Source organism: Oculina patagonica, chromosome 14, assembly GCF_052425735.1.
Source record: "Oculina patagonica isolate OP01 chromosome 14, crgOcupat, whole genome shotgun sequence".
NCBI classification, from domain to species: domain Eukaryota; kingdom Metazoa; phylum Cnidaria; class Anthozoa; order Scleractinia; family Oculinidae; genus Oculina; species Oculina patagonica.
Genome location: NC_135771.1, coordinates 16668826 through 16691088, shown reverse-complemented (window position 1 = coordinate 16691088; position 22263 = coordinate 16668826). Strand labels below are relative to the sequence as shown.

The window sequence follows — 22263 nt, the reverse complement described above, 5'->3', positions numbered from 1 at the left end:
CTTAATTCTTCTTACGAATGTGGTGAATTATCTAATACTCAAAAGCAAGCTATTATCACATTAATAGAAAAGAAAGGTAAAGACAAACGAAATATAGGCAACTGGAGACCTATCTCCTTGATTAATGTCGACGCAAAAATCGGTTCAAAAGCCATTGCTCTAAGACTTCAAAAAGTTCTAGCTGAGATAATTCATTTTAACCAAAATGCCTACGTAAAAGGCAGAACTATACTAGACGCCGTGAGAACCATAGATGACATCTTAGAGTACACAGAAAGGAAAAAGATTAATGGATTGTTAGTAGGAATAGACTTCCAAAAGGCGTTTGATTCGGTAAATCGGAATTTCATGGTTGAGGCACTTTCTGCCTTTAATTTTGGTCCTTCTCTTATTCATTGGGTACAAACATTTTATAAAAACATCTCAAGTACAGTTATGAACAATGGTTACACAACCACTCCCTTTCAAGTTCTTAGAGGGGTAAGACAAGGTGATCCATTATCGCCATATTTATTTATCATTTGCTTGGAAATTTTAGCTATTAATGTACGCCTAAATGAAAACATCAAAGGCATTATAGTAGATAAAGAAGAGATAAAACTAGAGATTTTTGCAGACGACTTAACATCTTTCCTAAGAGACCGTACTTCACTTAACGCTCTATTTGAAACCATCGACTGTTTTTCGTCATGTTCTGGCCTGAAGGTCAATTACGAAAAGACTGAAGCAATGTGGTTGGGGAATCACAACCCAAACCCGCCTACGCTAGCAAGCTGCTCCGATAGAAATATAACAGTCAAGAAGGTGGTTAAAATTTTAGGATTCACTTTACCTATAATCAAATCCTTTGGAAAAAGTTAAACTTCGATGAGGTTTTAAAATCTATTAGCGAGAAGCTTCACTTTTGGAATTGGAGGAACTTAACGATTTTAGGGCGAATTCAAATTGTCAAAACTTTTGTGGTTCCAATCTTTATGTACAGAGCTGGCTTAGTATGCATGCATAAGGACATCATCAAAGAAACAAACAAGATTTTATTTAATTTTATTTGGAAAGGAAAGGATAAAGTAAAACGATCTTCTCTTGTAAGTGACGTCGAAAATGGAGGCCTGAGGGCACCGCACTTAGAATCAGCCATAAAGACACAGCGAATCATGTGTTGCAAGAAATTTGTTGATTCGCAACAAAGTAGTTGGAAAATATTGCTCTTACACTATTTAAAACCAGTTGGGGGTAAACTTGTTTTAGGATGTGGATTTGATATAAAGAAACTTCCGATAAAATTGCCAAAATTTTATGAGGAATGTTTTCAAATTTTTTCTGAGCATTCTGTAGCGACTGCAGTAAACGTTCAATGCTTGAATAACATTTCTAGGGCGGATATAATCATATGGAACAATAAACATATTTGTGTCGATGATAAATCAATTTTCCGTCACACATTGTTTGAGAAAGGAATAATTACGCTTGAAAATCTTATAAATGACAACAATGATTTAATCATTAAGAATCCTCGTAGCTCAATTTTTACACCGGTAGAAGTGTTTTCTCTGATGCAAGTCATTGATGCGCTGCCAATACAATGGCGAAATTCCTTAACCGCCTGTGGGCACAAGTGCAATAAAGCATTTGTTCTAAATGATCACATTAAATTGCGTTTGAATAATCAAGAAGTGTTGATTAACAAGGCTGTTTCAAAAAACGTTTATCGTGAAGTTCGATCCAAGTATGAAACCCCTCCAACTGCGCAAATGAAATATTCGGAGCAGTATTCTAGTGCGTGCTTAGAATGGCGAGAAATTTACAGTCTATCCTCTAAGGTACTCATAGACACAAAGTCGAGAGAATTTCAGTATAAAATCTTAAACAGATACTTAACAACCAACTCATTTGTTCACAAAATTGGTTTGATTGCCTCACCATTATGTACTTTTTGTGGATTAGAGAGCGAGTCCCTCGAGCATTTACTTATCACATGTTCATTTACCGGTGATTTTTGGCTAGACTTCATTGACTGGTGCAGAAATACAAACATTGTTTTGGAGGAACTTTCTGATATAGATAAGCTCTTTGGAGTTTGGAAAAGAAAAGAAGATTTCTTACTACTTAATCATCTTTTAATTCTAGCTAAATATCACATTTATGAATGCCGGAAGAACAACAACCGTCCATCTCTTCGAGTATTCATTAAAATTGTTAACTATACATACCAACTGGAATTATATGCAATGAAATCACAAATTCAGGAAGACAGCCAAAATGTTAATCTTAAATGGAAAAAATATACCGAGAGTTTATAGATTTCTTAGTGGGTAACTCCTTTGTAGCCAAATAGTATTCTTTAATTTAGTATATAAATTAAGCCATATAAATTGTAAGTAATGGTTATTGTAAGTTATGTAATCCTGTGTTAATTGTATTATTATCAGCAGCACAAAACGAAATCGTATAGAAGTAGAAGTGATTGTAGATGTAATTGTAGTCGTGTTGTAAATGATGTAAGTAGCGATTTTAGTATTGTAATTTAAGTAAGGTGACTGTATTGTAGTGCAAGTAGCTGTGTTGTATAACATTTGTATTATAAGTAGTGTGTTGTAATGAACTGTATTTAGCCTCAGTGTTGTAAGTAGGGTTGGCAAATTCATTAAAAAAAAAAAAAAAAAAAAAAAAAAAAATTATACAGGACATGCGATATTTGGTTAGGTATCTTTGTGAAAAAAAAAATAAAACTTTGCTAACCAACCAACCAAGAACCCCCCGGCCCCCACCCCCTCACCCCCCAAAAAACATAGACGCGAGTTTTTCTCTTCGTTTTCGGTTCTACAGTTAAAAAGGGAATAACTACTTAAAAACTCTACTTGTTTAGTAAAGATTTATATCCTCCTTCCACCCCCGGTATTACAACCAACCCCGCGCGAGCAACCGAATTCGCGAACAGTTGCATTACACTGTACCAAACGCTTAGCAACTGACAGTACGTGTGCTTTATCTTGTCTGCCAAAAGATATCACTGTACTTGTTGTTGTTGTTGTTGTTGTTGTTGTTGTTGTTGCTGGCTCGAGTACGTACTTGTCATAAAGTATTAAATCAAGCATTTCCGCATATTCAACCTTTCCCACACTCGCCTATCACCCCCTAAAAAATGTCCATGACACAGTATTGCGTGACGAACAGACGGCCCATTGCAAGATGGGACTGTAAGCTACTGTAAGCGCCGACATCATGCCGTTTAGCGATCAGATGTTATTTTTTTGTGTACTATTAACGAGGCAATAATAACAATCGGCGTATGCCGTCGAAGAAGATGCAGTGGTGACGAGAAGCGCCGAAAGTTGATCACAGATTGGATTTCGACCACTAAATATGACATACTTACACAAACGAAGCTCAAATTACTACGGATGCTTAGAGCCGGAATCGTGCTTAAAAGGCCTTCGGACCTGCTTTTTACAGCAGATTAAGGTTAGAATATTTCATAATGTTTTTGTGTGTGATTATTTTGACCCAAAATGGGTTAAGACTTGTGCACGGATTGAAATATTCATGTCATTCATGTCTGACCCGTAACTTCAAAGTTGACCGCGGAAGGTCAAATATTTGCATATTTAACCGAATTCGAAAAGATCTCACGTCGCTTTTAATCATTTGCCCGGAGAAATTTTTACAGGGATTTATACACCATTCTTCTAACATTCAACCACCAGAAGCTTAAGAGCACAGGTTTCCTACGGTCAAACATATGTCGGTAAGAGTCCTTAAATGGAATTCGCTCATACTCTTGCCATGGGTAGGTCTCAATATGAAATAAATCACAGTATACTTTGTTTGGCTAAATATCGATTTGTTTTCGAGAAAATCGATAATTCTAAAATCCAGCAAAATTGACGCTTTCGGAGCTCAAAATTTATGCCGAGTTTGTTAGCTTCGCGTCGTAAAATAAAGCACTCTGGAAGAAAAATACCTATTTAATATCGAAGAATAACATCAAATTAGTACGTCGAAAGCAATTTCTGCTCTTGAAGTCCTTTTATCTACAAAATATAATTAAGTTTATTCGACACACTTTTGATTTAATTCAAAATAGGTCAAACTTATCGCTTTATTTAAGTATGAGCGAAGCGAAATAAATGGCCGAAAATTTGGTACTAGACAGATAAATGATTGTTCTTTTCGATACTAAAAGGATTTCCTAGGGAAATGATTTAGTGCGATGCTTTCAGATCTCAAAGTTGCTTAAAATTCGTTAATTTAACCGACCGTGACATTGTTGATCTTATCAACATTATGTAAACAATCCACGCAAAGGTTAATTTTCCCCATGTGAACTTCAACTGAGTAAAATAAAAACATAGACTTGCTTACCGTGGTGTTCGCTGATACATTGTAAATCCTGTTTTCCTCATTTACGACAAAACCTAAGCCCTCGGCGAAGCTGTTATCCTATTTTCTTGACGCGCCATTTGTAACTGATTTCCACGTCTTGAAGTGACAGTTCTTTTCCATGCATTCTTGAAAACAGTCCAGTCTTAACTGATCAGTGTAAACAGGAATACGAAGTACTTTGCTTTAAATCAACTTAAAGCTTAGCAGCAGTGGTAGATAATTAAATCGATACGACCGGCGAATCTTCGTTTCGAAAACCGCCATTTGAGATTTGTCGGCCCAATTGTCCTGCGGTATGCAGATAATTAATTCACACTTGAGTAACTTCCGGCACATGAAATCGACAATCACCGTGACCAGATAGCACCTAACCTGCGATCGACCCTGCGATCAGGCTTACCCCTCCACCGCGAGAAAAATAACGCCTGATCGCAGGTTAGATAGCACCCTCCTTTTCGAAATATTGGTCGAGGCACTATTTTTATCATTTTAACATAAGCTCTCAATGAAAAACTTTTAAGCTGAACTTGTAATAAAGTTTCACTTCAGTTAGCCACCGTTCGAGAGAGTTGTTAAATGGTTGCATGAAATCCGGGTGGAAAGTTCTTCTGTTGCGTTGCTTCGCTTTGTTTCATATTTTTTATCCAGTTCTTACCCTTGTTCAAATTCTTGTCCCTTCTTCAGTGGAAAATTTGAAACGACGTTAAAATCCGAACTGAGTTGTAAATAGTGTGAAATAATAAAAAATCTAATCTAAAAAATCTAAATCTAGTTGGAGCCGGTCCCGAAGGTACCCGTTTCAGAGAGAGTTGGCTGTACACAAAACCTTAGATGGCGTCGTTGGATCCGTCTTCCGTGAATGTCAGTTAAAAATATATATTCTGTGTAGTCTAGCCTGTAAACAAGCTCTCCTTCTTTCTCCTGTGGAGGATTGGGCGAAATAAAAGCGGGAAGGCCGGAAAGGTGGGGAAGGGGTGGGGGAAAAAGGGACCATATATCATGTATATGCAGTTGTAATACCAGTCACGGTAAACAATTTATAATAAAACACTGAACATTTATGACTGTTTACACCAAGGTGTATATTGGTGTAAAAATAAAGGAAAGGGTGCTTTTCACTTCATTAGATTAAAGCTAGGTGAAGAAAAGTACACGTAATCAGAAGTTTGTTATGGACTTCTGACGTGATGCCATATTTTGTATTTATTACTGCAAAGTACAACAAAGCATTTATACCAAAGTAGCATTATTTAAAAAAAAAAAAATGAGCATAATTACAGTTGAGCATTATATCGGACAAAAAACAAGCATTGTTAGAAGCATAACATTCCCTTTTTACCAGCGTAATTGGAAGGGCCTCTGGTATTCAGTTAGAAAGAACTTGCATTCAAAAGATACCGCGTTCTAGAAACAAGTCACCCCGTTTTGGCTGCTGATATTTTGGAACTTTTGTGTGTTCAAAATACCATATCTCGTTCTAGATATCGTCTGATATTGAAAATCCCGTTCTAGATCGGGAACCCAAAACCACGACCTCATTGGACGGCACAGAGCCGTTTTGGGGAAATACCCCAGCTTCGACAACTCCTTCCTAATAAAGTTCGCCTATTGAATTGAGAATTAAGGTGATTATAAAGTTATTACTTTATATCTCTTGTTGTTTGGAAACTTGAGTCGTATTATAATTACAAACGTCTTATTTACGAAGGAATAGACTGCGGATAATATTTGAAACTTAAACCGTTTTTCCCCTAATAGCTTCCAAATCAACTCAAAACACACCGGAAAACAGGTTTAAAAACAAAATATTTATATAATGACTATGATATTTTTAATACATTTGGGTCCCCTGACGGCGAGGCGCTTGTCTCTCCCCGCAAGCTCTGGCGGGGGGCACCTTCCCTTGTTTACGCCGGACCCCAGCAGAATAAATATATGGTCATATTTTTTAACATTCACGGAAGACGGATCCAACGATAACATCTTAGATTTTGCTTTCACCTGTTTTGCCTTGACCTAATCAAGAACTTGGACAAAGGCAAGAACAAAAAAAACTATAAAGCGAAGCAACGCAACAGAAGAACCTTAGACCCGGGAGTTAAAAGCGCTGTCATGCAACTATTTAGCAACTTTCACAAACGGTGGCTACCTGAAGTGAAACTTAATTACATGTTCAGCCCAAAGGTTTTTCATTTAGAGCTTATATTAATATAGCAATAGTATGGTGCCTCAACCAATACTATACCAAAACGCAGGGTGCTATCTGGTCACGGCGGTTGTCGATTTCATGTGCCGGAAGTTACGCAAATGTGAAATACATTATCTGCACACCGCAGGGCCGACAAATCTCAAATAGCAGTTTTCGAAAAGAAGATTTGCCGGCCGAATCGATTTATCAACCACTGCTGCTGTCCGGAACGTTTCGGTCCGATTTTCGGATAGGATATGTCTTCTGTTTACACGGATAGGATAGGCCTTCTGTTTACACGGGGCCGTTCTGGAACCGGTGCGGGACGGAACCAAAACTGGACCTGCTATTTTGCAGGTCAAGTTATGGAACCGTTCCGGACCGGTTCCAGAACCGTCCTGTGTAAACACATGGATCGGTGCCAAACGCTTCCGTGTAAACAGAGGCCGATCCGGTCCGGTCCAGTTCGGAACGGCTCCGGTCCGGTCCCGTGTAAACGTAGCCTAGCTGGTTAGAGTATAAAAATGACTGAAAAAACGGCAAGGACAGGACCAACACCAGGTGTCCGTCTTATAGAGATCTTCAATAAGGGAGAGTTGACTCTACAACTGTTTTGCCTTAGCCTAATCAAGAATTTGAACAAGGGTAAGAACTGGATAAAAAATATGCAGCAAAGCGAAGCAACGCAACAGAAGAACTTTCGACCCGGAAGTTAAAAACGCTTTCATGCAACCATTTAACAACTCTCTCGAACGGTGGCTTACTGAAGTGAAACTTAATTACAAGTTCAGCCCAAAAAATTTTCATTGAGAGCTTATGTTAAAATAATAAAAATAATGCTTCAACCAATACACCAAAAAGCAGGGTGCTTTCTGGTCACGGTGGTTGTCGATTTCATGTGCCGGAAGTTACTCAAGTGTGAATTAATTATCTGCATACCGCAGGACAATTTGGCCGACAAATCTCAAATGGCGGTTTTCGAAACGAAGATTCCCCGGCCGTATCGATTTATCTACCACTGCTGCTAAGCTTTAAGTTGATTTAAAGCAAAGTACTTCGTATTCCTGTTTACACTGATCAGTTAAGACTGGACTGTTTTCAAGAATGCATGGAAAAGAACTGTCACTTCAAGACGTGGAAATCAGTTACAAATGGCGCGTCAAGAAAATAGGATAACAGCTTCGCCGAGGGCTTAGGTTTTGTCGTAAATGAGGAAAACAGGATTTACAATGTATCAGCGAACACCACGGTAAGCAAGTCTATGTTTTTATTTTACTCAGTTGAAGTTCACATGGGGAAAATTAACCTTTGCGTGGATTGTTTACATAATGTTGATAAGATCAACAATGTCACGGTCGGTTAAATTAACGAATTTTAAGCAACTTTGAGATCTGAAAGCATCGCACTAAATCATTTCCCTAGGAAATCCTTTTAGTATCGAAAAGAACAATCATTTATCTGTCTAGTACCAAATTTTCGGCCATTTATTTCGCTTCGCTCATACTTAAATAAAGCGATAAGTTTGACCTATTTTGAATTAAATCAAAAGTGTGTCGAATAAACTTAATTATATTTTGTAGATAAAAGGACTTCAAGAGCAGAAATTGCTTTCGACGTACTAATTTGATGTTATTCTTCGATATTAAATAGGTATTTTTCTTCCAGAGTGCTTTATTTTACGACGCGAAGCTAACAAACTCGGCATAAATTTTGAGCTCCGAAAGCGTCAATTTTGCTGGATTTTAGAATTATCGATTTTCTCGAAAACAAATCGATATTTAGCCAAACAAAGTATACTGTGATTTATTTCATATTAAGGCCTACCCATGGTAAGAGAATGAGCGAAATCCATAACAGGGCTCTTGCCAAGAATTTTCATTTTTGTTTGAAATTTGTGCATATGTCCTCTTAAACGATTTGAAGGTTTCGCACATGGTGAAAATTAATTTTATTTACCAAGTACTTTTACGGCAGTGAATTGTATGCCTTCGAAATAAAATTATTTTGTCTACAAAGAACAACGCAATATTTCCCAAAATCATTTCAGTAGATGTTTAAAGATTGCTAAATATGGTTTGAGTGTTTAAAAGACGGTAGAGTGATTTGTTTTTGCACGCGAGGCTCTCAAAGTCGTGCAAAAATCATGAATAATTTAGCGCCTCAAATGACGATTTTAACGGATTTTTGTTATTTGCATTTTTCTTTAAAATAAAAGGATATTCCATCGAAAGAACTATACAGTGATTTAAGTTATTCCCTAGCCTATCTAACATAAAAGTATGAAAGAAATCGAAGTTCCATCCTCTTGCCACAAAATGTTGGATTCTAAGCGACCGGCATTCTTAACACTATTTTTATTCAGCAAGCGATACTGCAATATGTTTAACACTCCCGCTCATATTGACATGAAAAGTGCGTCTCAAAATCTTTCAAGTGGATGACCACCTTATAAAGCAAAATTAAAATCATCACACGAAGGTACTACGTAATAGCATTTTTGTGAATAGCCACGCACTTTTGTTTCTTGCGATTTAATTTGTCAATCATAACTCATCTTTAAGAGATGTCTTTTTTTTCACGAAAGGTGCCCATGGTTTTTTGTGTCGACGAGAGAGGAATCATTGAAGAGCCATATCAGACGCCGGACTACCTGGCAAGGAAAAAGGGCTTTGTTATCATAGTTCAGGAGTTGTACAAATGGAAGAATTTACCTGTTGCTAAAGTTCTCTTCTGCGATTGTCAACGGTTTGCTGACATGCTTCGCAATAGGTCGTCTGTCAAACAATTAATGGGAGCTTTCTTCTCCATAACGTGGCGTCGTTCAGTCCAAAGAATTGTGGCTGATGAACAGGTGGGCCTAACGTCTTTCTTGGGCTCTTTCTCTTTATTGTTTTCCATGCTGTAAGTACAACTAAAAGAAATGTGAAATGAAACCTCTCACGGGATATATATATATATGTCTGGATTTATCAAAACCGGGTCAAGACCAAAAAGCCTGGTCTGCACTTTTTCCAGCAAAAGCACCGTCCTTGTCAATCAATCAATCAAAAACAAACTGTCACTTGTTAGCATGCACACCAACCTTGCTTGTGTGTCAAAGCCTCATGGCAGCTTCTCAACCCTGCACGCAGCCGCCACCTGGAAGTTCAAAGACGATAACTCAGCCCCAAAATCCCACTTTTGGAAAGTGACCAAACCCTGACTAGGACCACCCCCCCCAGCAAGCCCACAAATCAATGACTGACCCTGGTCTCCCTTGGGCTGTTAGGTCATTGACTAAGCTACCCAGCACAGGCTCCGGTGACGGAGCCCCCTCAATTTTTACGCGTGCGGCTGGCTTGAAGGCCGACTGTCGTCGGCCTTCAAGCATGGCTCGCGGAGTCCAAAATTCGTCAAATCAGTGTAGAATTTCATGGTGTAGTTAGCTGTGACTGACAAAAGATGGCTGCTTAGATAACCAAAGTAGTCACTTGGATGGTTAGCTAGTCCTAACCGTATTTCTTCCCTCTCCTGCTAAATAGCAGATTAAAGAACTTTCCACTCAGGAAAAGCAAAATATAACTGTTGTGGTTTAACTTTGTCTTTGGCTTAATATTTTTCAAACCAGTTTGATTTCTATTTCCCTTTGTTTCACATTGTGATAATGAATGTAAGACAATGAAAATTAAAAATCAAACTGGTTTGAAAAAATTTAAACCAAAGATAAAATTAACATAAAAACCACAACAAAACCATGCCAAATTCTGACCCTATTTTGATAAATTCAGACATATGATGGCCAACTTGCTCTGAAAATGTCACAGGGAGCATGCTAATACCTTGGAAATGTTGCTATTCCCCATCATATGTCTGAGTTTATGAATCATATGTCTGGATTTATCAAAACCGGGTCAAGACCAAAAAGCCTGGTCTGCACTTTTTCCAGCAAAAGCACCGTCCTTGTCAATCAATCAATCAAAAACAAACTGTCACTTGTTAGCATGCACACCAACCTTGCTTGTGTGTCAAAGCCTCATGGCAGCTTCTCAACCCTGCACGCAGCCGCCACCTGGAAGTTCAAAGACGATAACTCAGCCCCAAAATCCCACTTTTGGAAAGTGACCAAACCCTGACTAGGACCACCCCCCCAGCAAGCCCACAAATCAATGACTGACCCTGGTCTCCCTTGGGCTGTTAGGTCATTGACTAAGCTACCCAGCACAGGCTCCGGTGACGGAGCCCCCCCTCAATTTTTACGCGTGCGGCTGGCTTGAAGGCCGACTGTCGTCGGCCTTCAAGCATGGCTCGCGGAGTCCAAAATTCGTCAAATCAGTGTAGAATTTCATGGTGTAGTTAGCTGTGACTGACAAAAGATGGCTGCTTAGATAACCAAAGTAGTCACTTGGATGGTTAGCTAGTCCTAACCGTATTTCTTCCCTCTCCTGCTAAATAGCAGATTAAAGAACTTTCCACTCAGGAAAAGCAAAATATAACTGTTGTGGTTTAACTTTGTCTTTGGCTTAATATTTTTCAAACCAGTTTGATTTCTATTTCCCTTTGTTTCACATTGTGATAATGAATGTAAGACAATGAAAATTAAAAATCAAACTGGTTTGAAAAAATTTAAACCAAAGATAAAATTAACATAAAAACCACAACAAAACCATGCCAAATTCTGACCCTATTTTGATAAATTCAGACATATGATGGCCAACTTGCTCTGAAAATGTCACAGGGAGCATGCTAATACCTTGGAAATGTTGCTATTCCCCATCATATGTCTGAGTTTATGAATCATATGTCTGGATTTATCAAAACCGGGTCAAGACCAAAAAGCCTGGTCTGCACTTTTTCCAGCAAAAGCACCGCCCTTGTCAATCAATCAATCAAAAACAAACTGTCACTTGTTAGCATGCACACCAACCTTGCTTGTGTGTCAAAGCCTCATGGCAGCTTCTCAACCCTGCACGCAGCCGCCACCTGAAAGTTCAAAGACGATAACTCAGCCCCAAAATCCCACTTTTGGAAAGTGACCAAACCCTGACTAGGACCACCCCCCCCCCCCCCCCCAGCAAGCCCACAAATCAATGACTGACCCTGGTCTCCCTTGGGCTGTTAGGTCATTGACTAAGCTACCCAGCACAGGCTCCGGTGACGGAGCCCCCCTCAATTTTTACGCGTGCGGCTGGCTTGAAGGCCGACTGTCGTCGGCCTTCAAGCATGGCTCGCGGAGTCCAAAATTCGTCAAATCAGTGTAGAATTTCATGGTGTAGTTAGCTGTGACTGACAAAAGATGGCTGCTTAGATAACCAAAGTAGTCACTTGGATGGTTAGCTAGTCCTAACCGTATTTCTTCCCTCTCCTGCTAAATAGCAGATTAAAGAACTTTCCACTCAGGAAAAGCAAAATATAACTGTTGTGGTTTAACTTTGTCTTTGGCTTAATATTTTTCAAACCAGTTTGATTTCTATTTCCCTTTGTTTCACATTGTGATAATGAATGTAAGACAATGAAAATTAAAAATCAAACTGGTTTGAAAAAATTTAAACCAAAGATAAAATTAACATAAAAACCACAACAAAACCATGCCAAATTCTGACCCTATTTTGATAAATTCAGACATATGATGGCCAACTTGCTCTGAAAATGTCACAGGGAGCATGCTAATACCTTGGAAATGTTGCTATTCCCCATCATATGTCTGAGTTTATGAATCATATGTCTGGATTTATCAAAACCGGGTCAAGACCAAAAAGCCTGGTCTGCACTTTTTCCAGCAAAAGCACCGTCCTTGTCAATCAATCAATCAAAAACAAACTGTCACTTGTTAGCATGCACACCAACCTTGCTTGTGTGTCAAAGCCTCATGGCAGCTTCTCAACCCTGCACGCAGCCGCCACCTGAAAGTTCAAAGACGATAACTCAGCCCCAAAATCCCACTTTTGGAAAGTGACCAAACCCTGACTAGGACCACCCCCCCCCCCCCCAGCAAGCCCACAAATCAATGACTGACCCTGGTCTCCCTTGGGCTGTTAGGTCATTGACTAAGCTACCCAGCACAGGCTCCGGTGACGGAGCCCCCCCTCAATTTTTACGCGTGCGGCTGGCTTGAAGGCCGACTGTCGTCGGCCTTCAAGCATGGCTCGCGGAGTCCAAAATTCGTCAAATCAGTGTAGAATTTCATGGTGTAGTTAGCTGTGACTGACAAAAGATGGCTGCTTAGATAACCAAAGTAGTCACTTGGATGGTTAGCTAGTCCTAACCGTATTTCTTCCCTCTCCTGCTAAATAGCAGATTAAAGAACTTTCCACTCAGGAAAAGCAAAATATAACTGTTGTGGTTTAACTTTGTCTTTGGCTTAATATTTTTCAAACCAGTTTGATTTCTATTTCCCTTTGTTTCACATTGTGATAATGAATGTAAGACAATGAAAATTAAAAATCAAACTGGTTTGAAAAAATTTAAACCAAAGATAAAATTAACATAAAAACCACAACAAAACCATGCCAAATTCTGACCCTATTTTGATAAATTCAGACATATGATGGCCAACTTGCTCTGAAAATGTCACAGGGAGCATGCTAATACCTTGGAAATGTTGCTATTCCCCATCATATGTCTGAGTTTATGAATCATATGTCTGGATTTATCAAAACCGGGTCAAGACCAAAAAGCCTGGTCTGCACTTTTTCCAGCAAAAGCACCGTCCTTGTCAATCAATCAATCAAAAACAAACTGTCACTTGTTAGCATGCACACCAACCTTGCTTGTGTGTCAAAGCCTCATGGCAGCTTCTCAACCCTGCACGCAGCCGCCACCTGGAAGTTCAAAGACGATAACTCAGCCCCAAAATCCCACTTTTGGAAAGTGACCAAACCCTGACTAGGACCACCCCCCCCAGCAAGCCCACAAATCAATGACTGACCCTGGTCTCCCTTGGGCTGTTAGGTCATTGACTAAGCTACCCAGCACAGGCTCCGGTGACGGAGCCCCCCTCAATTTTTACGCGTGCGGCTGGCTTGAAGGCCGACTGTCGTCGGCCTTCAAGCATGGCTCGCGGAGTCCAAAATTCGTCAAATCAGTGTAGAATTTCATGGTGTAGTTAGCTGTGACTGACAAAAGATGGCTGCTTAGATAACCAAAGTAGTCACTTGGATGGTTAGCTAGTCCTAACCGTATTTCTTCCCTCTCCTGCTAAATAGCAGATTAAAGAACTTTCCACTCAGGAAAAGCAAAATATAACTGTAGTGGTTTAACTTTGTCTTTGGCTTAATATTTTTCAAACCAGTTTGATTTCTATTTCCCTTTGTTTCACATTGTGATAATGAATGTAAGACAATGAAAATTAAAAATCAAACTGGTTTGAAAAAATTTAAACCAAAGATAAAATTAACATAAAAACCACAACAAAACCATGCCAAATTCTGACCCTATTTTGATAAATTCAGACATATGATGGCCAACTTGCTCTGAAAATGTCACAGGGAGCATGCTAATACCTTGGAAATGTTGCTATTCCCCATCATATGTCTGAGTTTATGAATCATATGTCTGGATTTATCAAAACCGGGTCAAGACCAAAAAGCCTGGTCTGCACTTTTTCCAGCAAAAGCACCGTCCTTGTCAATCAATCAATCAAAAACAAACTGTCACTTGTTAGCATGCACACCAACCTTGCTTGTGTGTCAAAGCCTCATGGCAGCTTCTCAACCCTGCACGCAGCCGCCACCTGGAAGTTCAAAGACGATAACTCAGCCCCAAAATCCCACTTTTGGAAAGTGACCAAACCCTGACTAGGACCACCCCCCCCAGCAAGCCCACAAATCAATGACTGACCCTGGTCTCCCTTGGGCTGTTAGGTCATTGACTAAGCTACCCAGCACAGGCTCCGGTGACGGAGCCCCCCTCAATTTTTACGCGTGCGGCTGGCTTGAAGGCCGACTGTCGTCGGCCTTCAAGCATGGCTCGCGGAGTCCAAAATTCGTCAAATCAGTGTAGAATTTCATGGTGTAGTTAGCTGTGACTGACAAAAGATGGCTGCTTAGATAACCAAAGTAGTCACTTGGATGGTTAGCTAGTCCTAACCGTATTTCTTCCCTCTCCTGCTAAATAGCAGATTAAAGAACTTTCCACTCAGGAAAAGCAAAATATAACTGTTGTGGTTTAACTTTGTCTTTGGCTTAATATTTTTCAAACCAGTTTGATTTCTATTTCCCTTTGTTTCACATTGTGATAATGAATGTAAGACAATGAAAATTAAAAATCAAACTGGTTTGAAAAAATTTAAACCAAAGATAAAATTAACATAAAAACCACAACAAAACCATGCCAAATTCTGACCCTATTTTGATAAATTCAGACATATGATGGCCAACTTGCTCTGAAAATGTCACAGGGAGCATGCTAATACCTTGGAAATGTTGCTATTCCCCATCATATGTCTGAGTTTATGAATCATATGTCTGGATTTATCAAAACCGGGTCAAGACCAAAAAGCCTGGTCTGCACTTTTTCCAGCAAAAGCACCGTCCTTGTCAATCAATCAATCAAAAACAAACTGTCACTTGTTAGCATGCACACCAACCTTGCTTGTGTGTCAAAGCCTCATGGCAGCTTCTCAACCCTGCACGCAGCCGCCACCTGGAAGTTCAAAGACGATAACTCAGCCCCAAAATCCCACTTTTGGAAAGTGACCAAACCCTGACTAGGACCACCCCCCCCAGCAAGCCCACAAATCAATGACTGACCCTGGTCTCCCTTGGGCTGTTAGGTCATTGACTAAGCTACCCAGCACAGGCTCCGGTGACGGAGCCCCCCCTCAATTTTTACGCGTGCGGCTGGCTTGAAGGCCGACTGTCGTCGGCCTTCAAGCATGGCTCGCGGAGTCCAAAATTCGTCAAATCAGTGTAGAATTTCATGGTGTAGTTAGCTGTGACTGACAAAAGATGGCTGCTTAGATAACCAAAGTAGTCACTTGGATGGTTAGCTAGTCCTAACCGTATTTCTTCCCTCTCCTGCTAAATAGCAGATTAAAGAACTTTCCACTCAGGAAAAGCAAAATATAACTGTTGTGGTTTAACTTTGTCTTTGGCTTAATATTTTTCAAACCAGTTTGATTTCTATTTCCCTTTGTTTCACATTGTGATAATGAATGTAAGACAATGAAAATTAAAAATCAAACTGGTTTGAAAAAATTTAAACCAAAGATAAAATTAACATAAAAACCACAACAAAACCATGCCAAATTCTGACCCTATTTTGATAAATTCAGACATATGATGGCCAACTTGCTCTGAAAATGTCACAGGGAGCATGCTAATACCTTGGAAATGTTGCTATTCCCCATCATATGTCTGAGTTTATGAATCATATGTCTGGATTTATCAAAACCGGGTCAAGACCAAAAAGCCTGGTCTGCACTTTTTCCAGCAAAAGCACCGTCCTTGTCAATCAATCAATCAAAAACAAACTGTCACTTGTTAGCATGCACACCAACCTTGCTTGTGTGTCAAAGCCTCATGGCAGCTTCTCAACCCTGCACGCAGCCGCCACCTGGAAGTTCAAAGACGATAACTCAGCCCCAAAATCCCACTTTTGGAAAGTGACCAAACCCTGACTAGGACCACCCCCCCAGCAAGCCCACAAATCAATGACTGACCCTGGTCTCCCTTGGGCTGTTAGGTCATTGACTAAGCTACCCAGCACAGGCTCCGGTGACGGAGCCCCCCTCAATTTTTACGCGTGCGGCTGGCTTGAAGGCTGACTGTCGTCGGCCTTCAAGCATGGCTCGCGGAGTCCAAAATTCGTCAAATCAGTGTAGAATTTCATGGTGTAGTTAGCTGTGACTGACAAAAGATGGCTGCTTAGATAACCAAAGTAGTCACTTGGATGGTTAGCTAGTCCTAACCGTATTTCTTCCCTCTCCTGCTAAATAGCAGATTAAAGAACTTTCCACTCAGGAAAAGCAAAATATAACTGTTGTGGTTTAACTTTGTCTTTGGCTTAATATTTTTCAAACCAGTTTGATTTCTATTTCCCTTTGTTTCACATTGTGATAATGAATGTAAGACAATGAAAATTAAAAATCAAACTGGTTTGAAAAAATTTAAACCAAAGATAAAATTAACATAAAAACCACAACAAAACCATGCCAAATTCTGACCCTATTTTGATAAATTCAGACATATGATGGCCAACTTGCTCTGAAAATGTCACAGGGAGCATGCTAATACCTTGGAAATGTTGCTATTCCCCATCATATGTCTGAGTTTATGAATCATATGTCTGGATTTATCAAAACCGGGTCAAGACCAAAAAGCCTGGTCTGCACTTTTTCCAGCAAAAGCACCGTCCTTGTCAATCAATCAATCAAAAACAAACTGTCACTTGTTAGCATGCACACCAACCTTGCTTGTGTGTCAAAGCCTCATGGCAGCTTCTCAACCCTGCACGCAGCCGCCACCTGGAAGTTCAAAGACGATAACTCAGCCCCAAAATCCCACTTTTGGAAAGTGACCAAACCCTGACTAGGACCACCCCCCCCAGCAAGCCCACAAATCAATGACTGACCCTGGTCTCCCTTGGGCTGTTAGGTCATTGACTAAGCTACCCAGCACAGGCTCCGGTGACGGAGCCCCCCTCAATTTTTACGCGTGCGGCTGGCTTGAAGGCCGACGACAGTCGGCCTTCAAGCATGGCTCGCGGAGTCCAAAATTCGTCAAATCAGTGTAGAATTTCATGGTGTAGTTAGCTGTGACTGACAAAAGATGGCTGCTTAGATAACCAAAGTAGTCACTTGGATGGTTAGCTAGTCCTAACCGTATTTCTTCCCTCTCCTGCTAAATAGCAGATTAAAGAACTTTCCACTCAGGAAAAGCAAAATATAACTGTAGTGGTTTAACTTTGTCTTTGGCTTAATATTTTTCAAACCAGTTTGATTTCTATTTCCCTTTGTTTCACATTGTGATAATGAATGTAAGACAATGAAAATTAAAAATCAAACTGGTTTGAAAAAATTTAAACCAAAGATAAAATTAACATAAAAACCACAACAAAACCATGCCAAATTCTGACCCTATTTTGATAAATTCAGACATATGATGGCCAACTTGCTCTGAAAATGTCACAGGGAGCATGCTAATACCTTGGAAATGTTGCTATTCCCCATCATATGTCTGAGTTTATGAATCATATGTCTGGATTTATCAAAACCGGGTCAAGACCAAAAAGCCTGGTCTGCACTTTTTCCAGCAAAAGCACCGTCCTTGTCAATCAATCAATCAAAAACAAACTGTCACTTGTTAGCATGCACACCAACCTTGCTTGTGTGTCAAAGCCTCATGGCAGCTTCTCAACCCTGCACGCAGCCGCCACCTGGAAGTTCAAAGACGATAACTCAGCCCCAAAATCCCACTTTTGGAAAGTGACCAAACCCTGACTAGGACCACCCCCCCCAGCAAGCCCACAAATCAATGACTGACCCTGGTCTCCCTTGGGCTGTTAGGTCATTGACTAAGCTACCCAGCACAGGCTCCGGTGACGGAGCCCCCCCTCAATTTTTACGCGTGCGGCTGGCTTGAAGGCCGACTGTCGTCGGCCTTCAAGCATGGCTCGCGGAGTCCAAAATTCGTCAAATCAGTGTAGAATTTCATGGTGTAGTTAGCTGTGACTGACAAAAGATGGCTGCTTAGATAACCAAAGTAGTCACTTGGATGGTTAGCTAGTCCTAACCGTATTTCTTCCCTCTCCTGCTAAATAGCAGATTAAAGAACTTTCCACTCAGGAAAAGCAAAATATAACTGTTGTGGTTTAACTTTGTCTTTGGCTTAATATTTTTCAAACCAGTTTGATTTCTATTTCCCTTTGTTTCACATTGTGATAATGAATGTAAGACAATGAAAATTAAAAATCAAACTGGTTTGAAAAAATTTAAACCAAAGATAAAATTAACATAAAAACCACAACAAAACCATGCCAAATTCTGACCCTATTTTGATAAATTCAGACATATGATGGCCAACTTGCTCTGAAAATGTCACAGGGAGCATGCTAATACCTTGGAAATGTTGCTATTCCCCATCATATGTCTGAGTTTATGAATCATATGTCTGGATTTATCAAAACCGGGTCAAGACCAAAAAGCCTGGTCTGCACTTTTTCCAGCAAAAGCACCGTCCTTGTCAATCAATCAATCAAAAACAAACTGTCACTTGTTAGCATGCACACCAACCTTGCTTGTGTGTCAAAGCCTCATGGCAGCTTCTCAACCCTGCACGCAGCCGCCACCTGGAAGTTCAAAGACGATAACTCAGCCCCAAAATCCCACTTTTGGAAAGTGACCAAACCCTGACTAGGACCACCCCCCCCCCCCCAGCAAGCCCACAAATCAATGACTGACCCTGGTCTCCCTTGGGCTGTTAGGTCATTGACTAAGCTACCCAGCACAGGCTCCGGTGACGGAGCCCCCCTCAATTTTTACGCGTGCGGCTGGCTTGAAGGCCGACTGTCGTCGGCCTTCAAGCATGGCTCGCGGAGTCCAAAATTCGTCAAATCAGTGTAGAATTTCATGGTGTAGTTAGCTGTGACTGACAAAAGATGGCTGCTTAGATAACCAAAGTAGTCACTTGGATGGTTAGCTAGTCCTAACCGTATTTCTTCCCTCTCCTGCTAAATAGCAGATTAAAGAACTTTCCACTCAGGAAAAGCAAAATATAACTGTTGTGGTTTAACTTTGTCTTTGGCTTAATATTTTTCAAACCAGTTTGATTTCTATTTCCCTTTGTTTCACATTGTGATAATGAATGTAAGACAATGAAAATTAAAAATCAAACTGGTTTGAAAAAATTTAAACCAAAGATAAAATTAACATAAAAACCACAACAAAACCATGCCAAATTCTGACCCTATTTTGATAAATTCAGACATATGATGGCCAACTTGCTCTGAAAATGTCACAGGGAGCATGCTAATACCTTGGAAATGTTGCTATTCCCCATCATATGTCTGAGTTTATGAATCATATGTCTGGATTTATCAAAACCGGGTCAAGACCAAAAAGCCTGGTCTGCACTTTTTCCAGCAAAAGCACCGTCCTTGTCAATCAATCAATCAAAAACAAACTGTCACTTGTTAGCATGCACACCAACCTTGCTTGTGTGTCAAAGCCTCATGGCAGCTTCTCAACCCTGCACGCAGCCGCCACCTGAAAGTTCAAAGACGATAACTCAGCCCCAAAATCCCACTTTTGGAAAGTGACCAAACCCTGACTAGGACCACCCCCCCCCCCCCCAGCAAGCCCACAAATCAATGACTGACCCTGGTCTCCCTTGGGCTGTTAGGTCATTGACTAAGCTACCCAGCACAGGCTCCGGTGACGGAGCCCCCCTCAATTTTTACGCGTGCGACTGGCTTGAAGGCCGACTGTCGTCGGCCTTCAAGCATGGCTCGCGGAGTCCAAAATTCGTCAAATCAGTGTAGAATTTCATGGTGTAGTTAGCTGTGACTGACAAAAGATGGCTGCTTAGATAACCAAAGTAGTCACTTGGATGGTTAGCTAGTCCTAACCGTATTTCTTCCCTCTCCTGCTAAATAGCAGATTAAAGAACTTTCCACTCAGGAAAAGCAAAATATAACTGTAGTGGTTTAACTTTGTCTTTGGCTTAATATTTTTCAAACCAGTTTGATTTCTATTTCCCTTTGTTTCACATTGTGATAATGAATGTAAGACAATGAAAATTAAAAATCAAACTGGTTTGAAAAAATTTAAACCAAAGATAAAATTAACATAAAAACCACAACAAAACCATGCCAAATTCTGACCCTATTTTGATAAATTCAGACATATGATGGCCAACTTGCTCTGAAAATGTCACAGGGAGCATGCTAATACCTTGGAAATGTTGCTATTCCCCATCATATGTCTGAGTTTATGAATCATATGTCTGGATTTATCAAAACCGGGTCAAGACCAAAAAGCCTGGTCTGCACTTTTTCCAGCAAAAGCACCGTCCTTGTCAATCAATCAATCAAAAACAAACTGTCACTTGTTAGCATGCACACCAACCTTGCTTGTGTGTCAAAGCCTCATGGCAGCTTCTCAACCCTGCACGCAGCCGCCACCTGGAAGTTCAAAGACGATAACTCAGCCCCAAAATCCCACTTTTGGAAAGTGACCAAACCCTGACTAGGACCACCCCCCCCAGCAAGCCCACAAATCAATGACTGACCCTGGTCTCCCTTGGGCTGTTAGGTCATTGACTAAGCTACCCAGCACAGGCTCCGGTGACGGAGCCCCCCTCAATTTTTACGCGTGCGGCTGGCTTGAAGGCCGACTGTCGTCGGCCTTCAAGCATGGCTCGCGGAGTCCAAAATTCGTCAAATCAGTGTAGAATTTCATGGTGTAGTTAGCTGTGACTGACAAAAGATGGCTGCTTAGATAACCAAAGTAGTCACTTGGATGGTTAGCTAGTCCTAACCGTATTTCTTCCCTCTCCTGCTAAATAGCAGATTAAAGAACTTTCCACTCAGGAAAAGCAAAATATAACTGTTGTGGTTTAACTTTGTCTTTGGCTTAATATTTTTCAAACCAGTTTGATTTCTATTTCCCTTTGTTTCACATTGTGATAATGAATGTAAGACAATGAAAATTAAAAATCAAACTGGTTTGAAAAAATTTAAACCAAAGATAAAATTAACATAAAAACCACAACAAAACCATGCCAAATTCTGACCCTATTTTGATAAATTCAGACATATGATGGCCAACTTGCTCTGAAAATGTCACAGGGAGCATGCTAATACCTTGGAAATGTTGCTATTCCCCATCATATGTCTGAGTTTATGAATCATATGTCTGGATTTATCAAAACCGGGTCAAGACCAAAAAGCCTGGTCTGCACTTTTTCCAGCAAAAGCACCGTCCTTGTCAATCAATCAATCAAAAACAAACTGTCACTTGTTAGCATGCACACCAACCTTGCTTGTGTGTCAAAGCCTCATGGCAGCTTCTCAACCCTGCACGCAGCCGCCACCTGGAAGTTCAAAGACGATAACTCAGCCCCAAAATCCCACTTTTGGAAAGTGACCAAACCCTGACTAGGACCACCCCCCCCCCCCCAGCAAGCCCACAAATCAATGACTGACCCTGGTCTCCCTTGGGCTGTTAGGTCATTGACTAAGCTACCCAGCACAGGCTCCGGTGACGGAGCCCCCCTCAATTTTTACGCGTGCGGCTGGCTTGAAGGCCGACTGTCGTCGGCCTTCAAGCATGGCTCGCGGAGTCCAAAATTCGTCAAATCAGTGTAGAATTTCATGGTGTAGTTAGCTGTGACTGACAAAAGATGGCTGCTTAGATAACCAAAGTAGTCACTTGGATGGTTAGCTAGTCCTAACCGTATTTCTTCCCTCTCCTGCTAAATAGCAGATTAAAGAACTTTCCACTCAGGAAAAGCAAAATATAACTGTTGTGGTTTAACTTTGTCTTTGGCTTAATATTTTTCAAACCAGTTTGATTTCTATTTCCCTTTGTTTCACATTGTGATAATGAATGTAAGACAATGAAAATTAAAAATCAAACTGGTTTGAAAAAATTTAAACCAAAGATAAAATTAACATAAAAACCACAACAAAACCATGCCAAATTCTGACCCTATTTTGATAAATTCAGACATATGATGGCCAACTTGCTCTGAAAATGTCACAGGGAGCATGCTAAT

General features: G+C 40.4%; 1 protein-coding gene across 1 annotated transcript in view; it reads left to right on the top strand.

Moving 5' to 3' along the window:
* Positions 1-22263, top strand: part of LOC144638687 (uncharacterized) — a 52673-nt gene that overhangs the window by 19163 nt on the left and 11247 nt on the right. The window contains exon 13 of the mRNA XM_078497913.1: positions 9156-9422. Coding sequence (XP_078354039.1) covers positions 9156-9422 — 267 coding nt within the window. The remainder of the gene's footprint in view (positions 1-9155; positions 9423-22263) is intronic.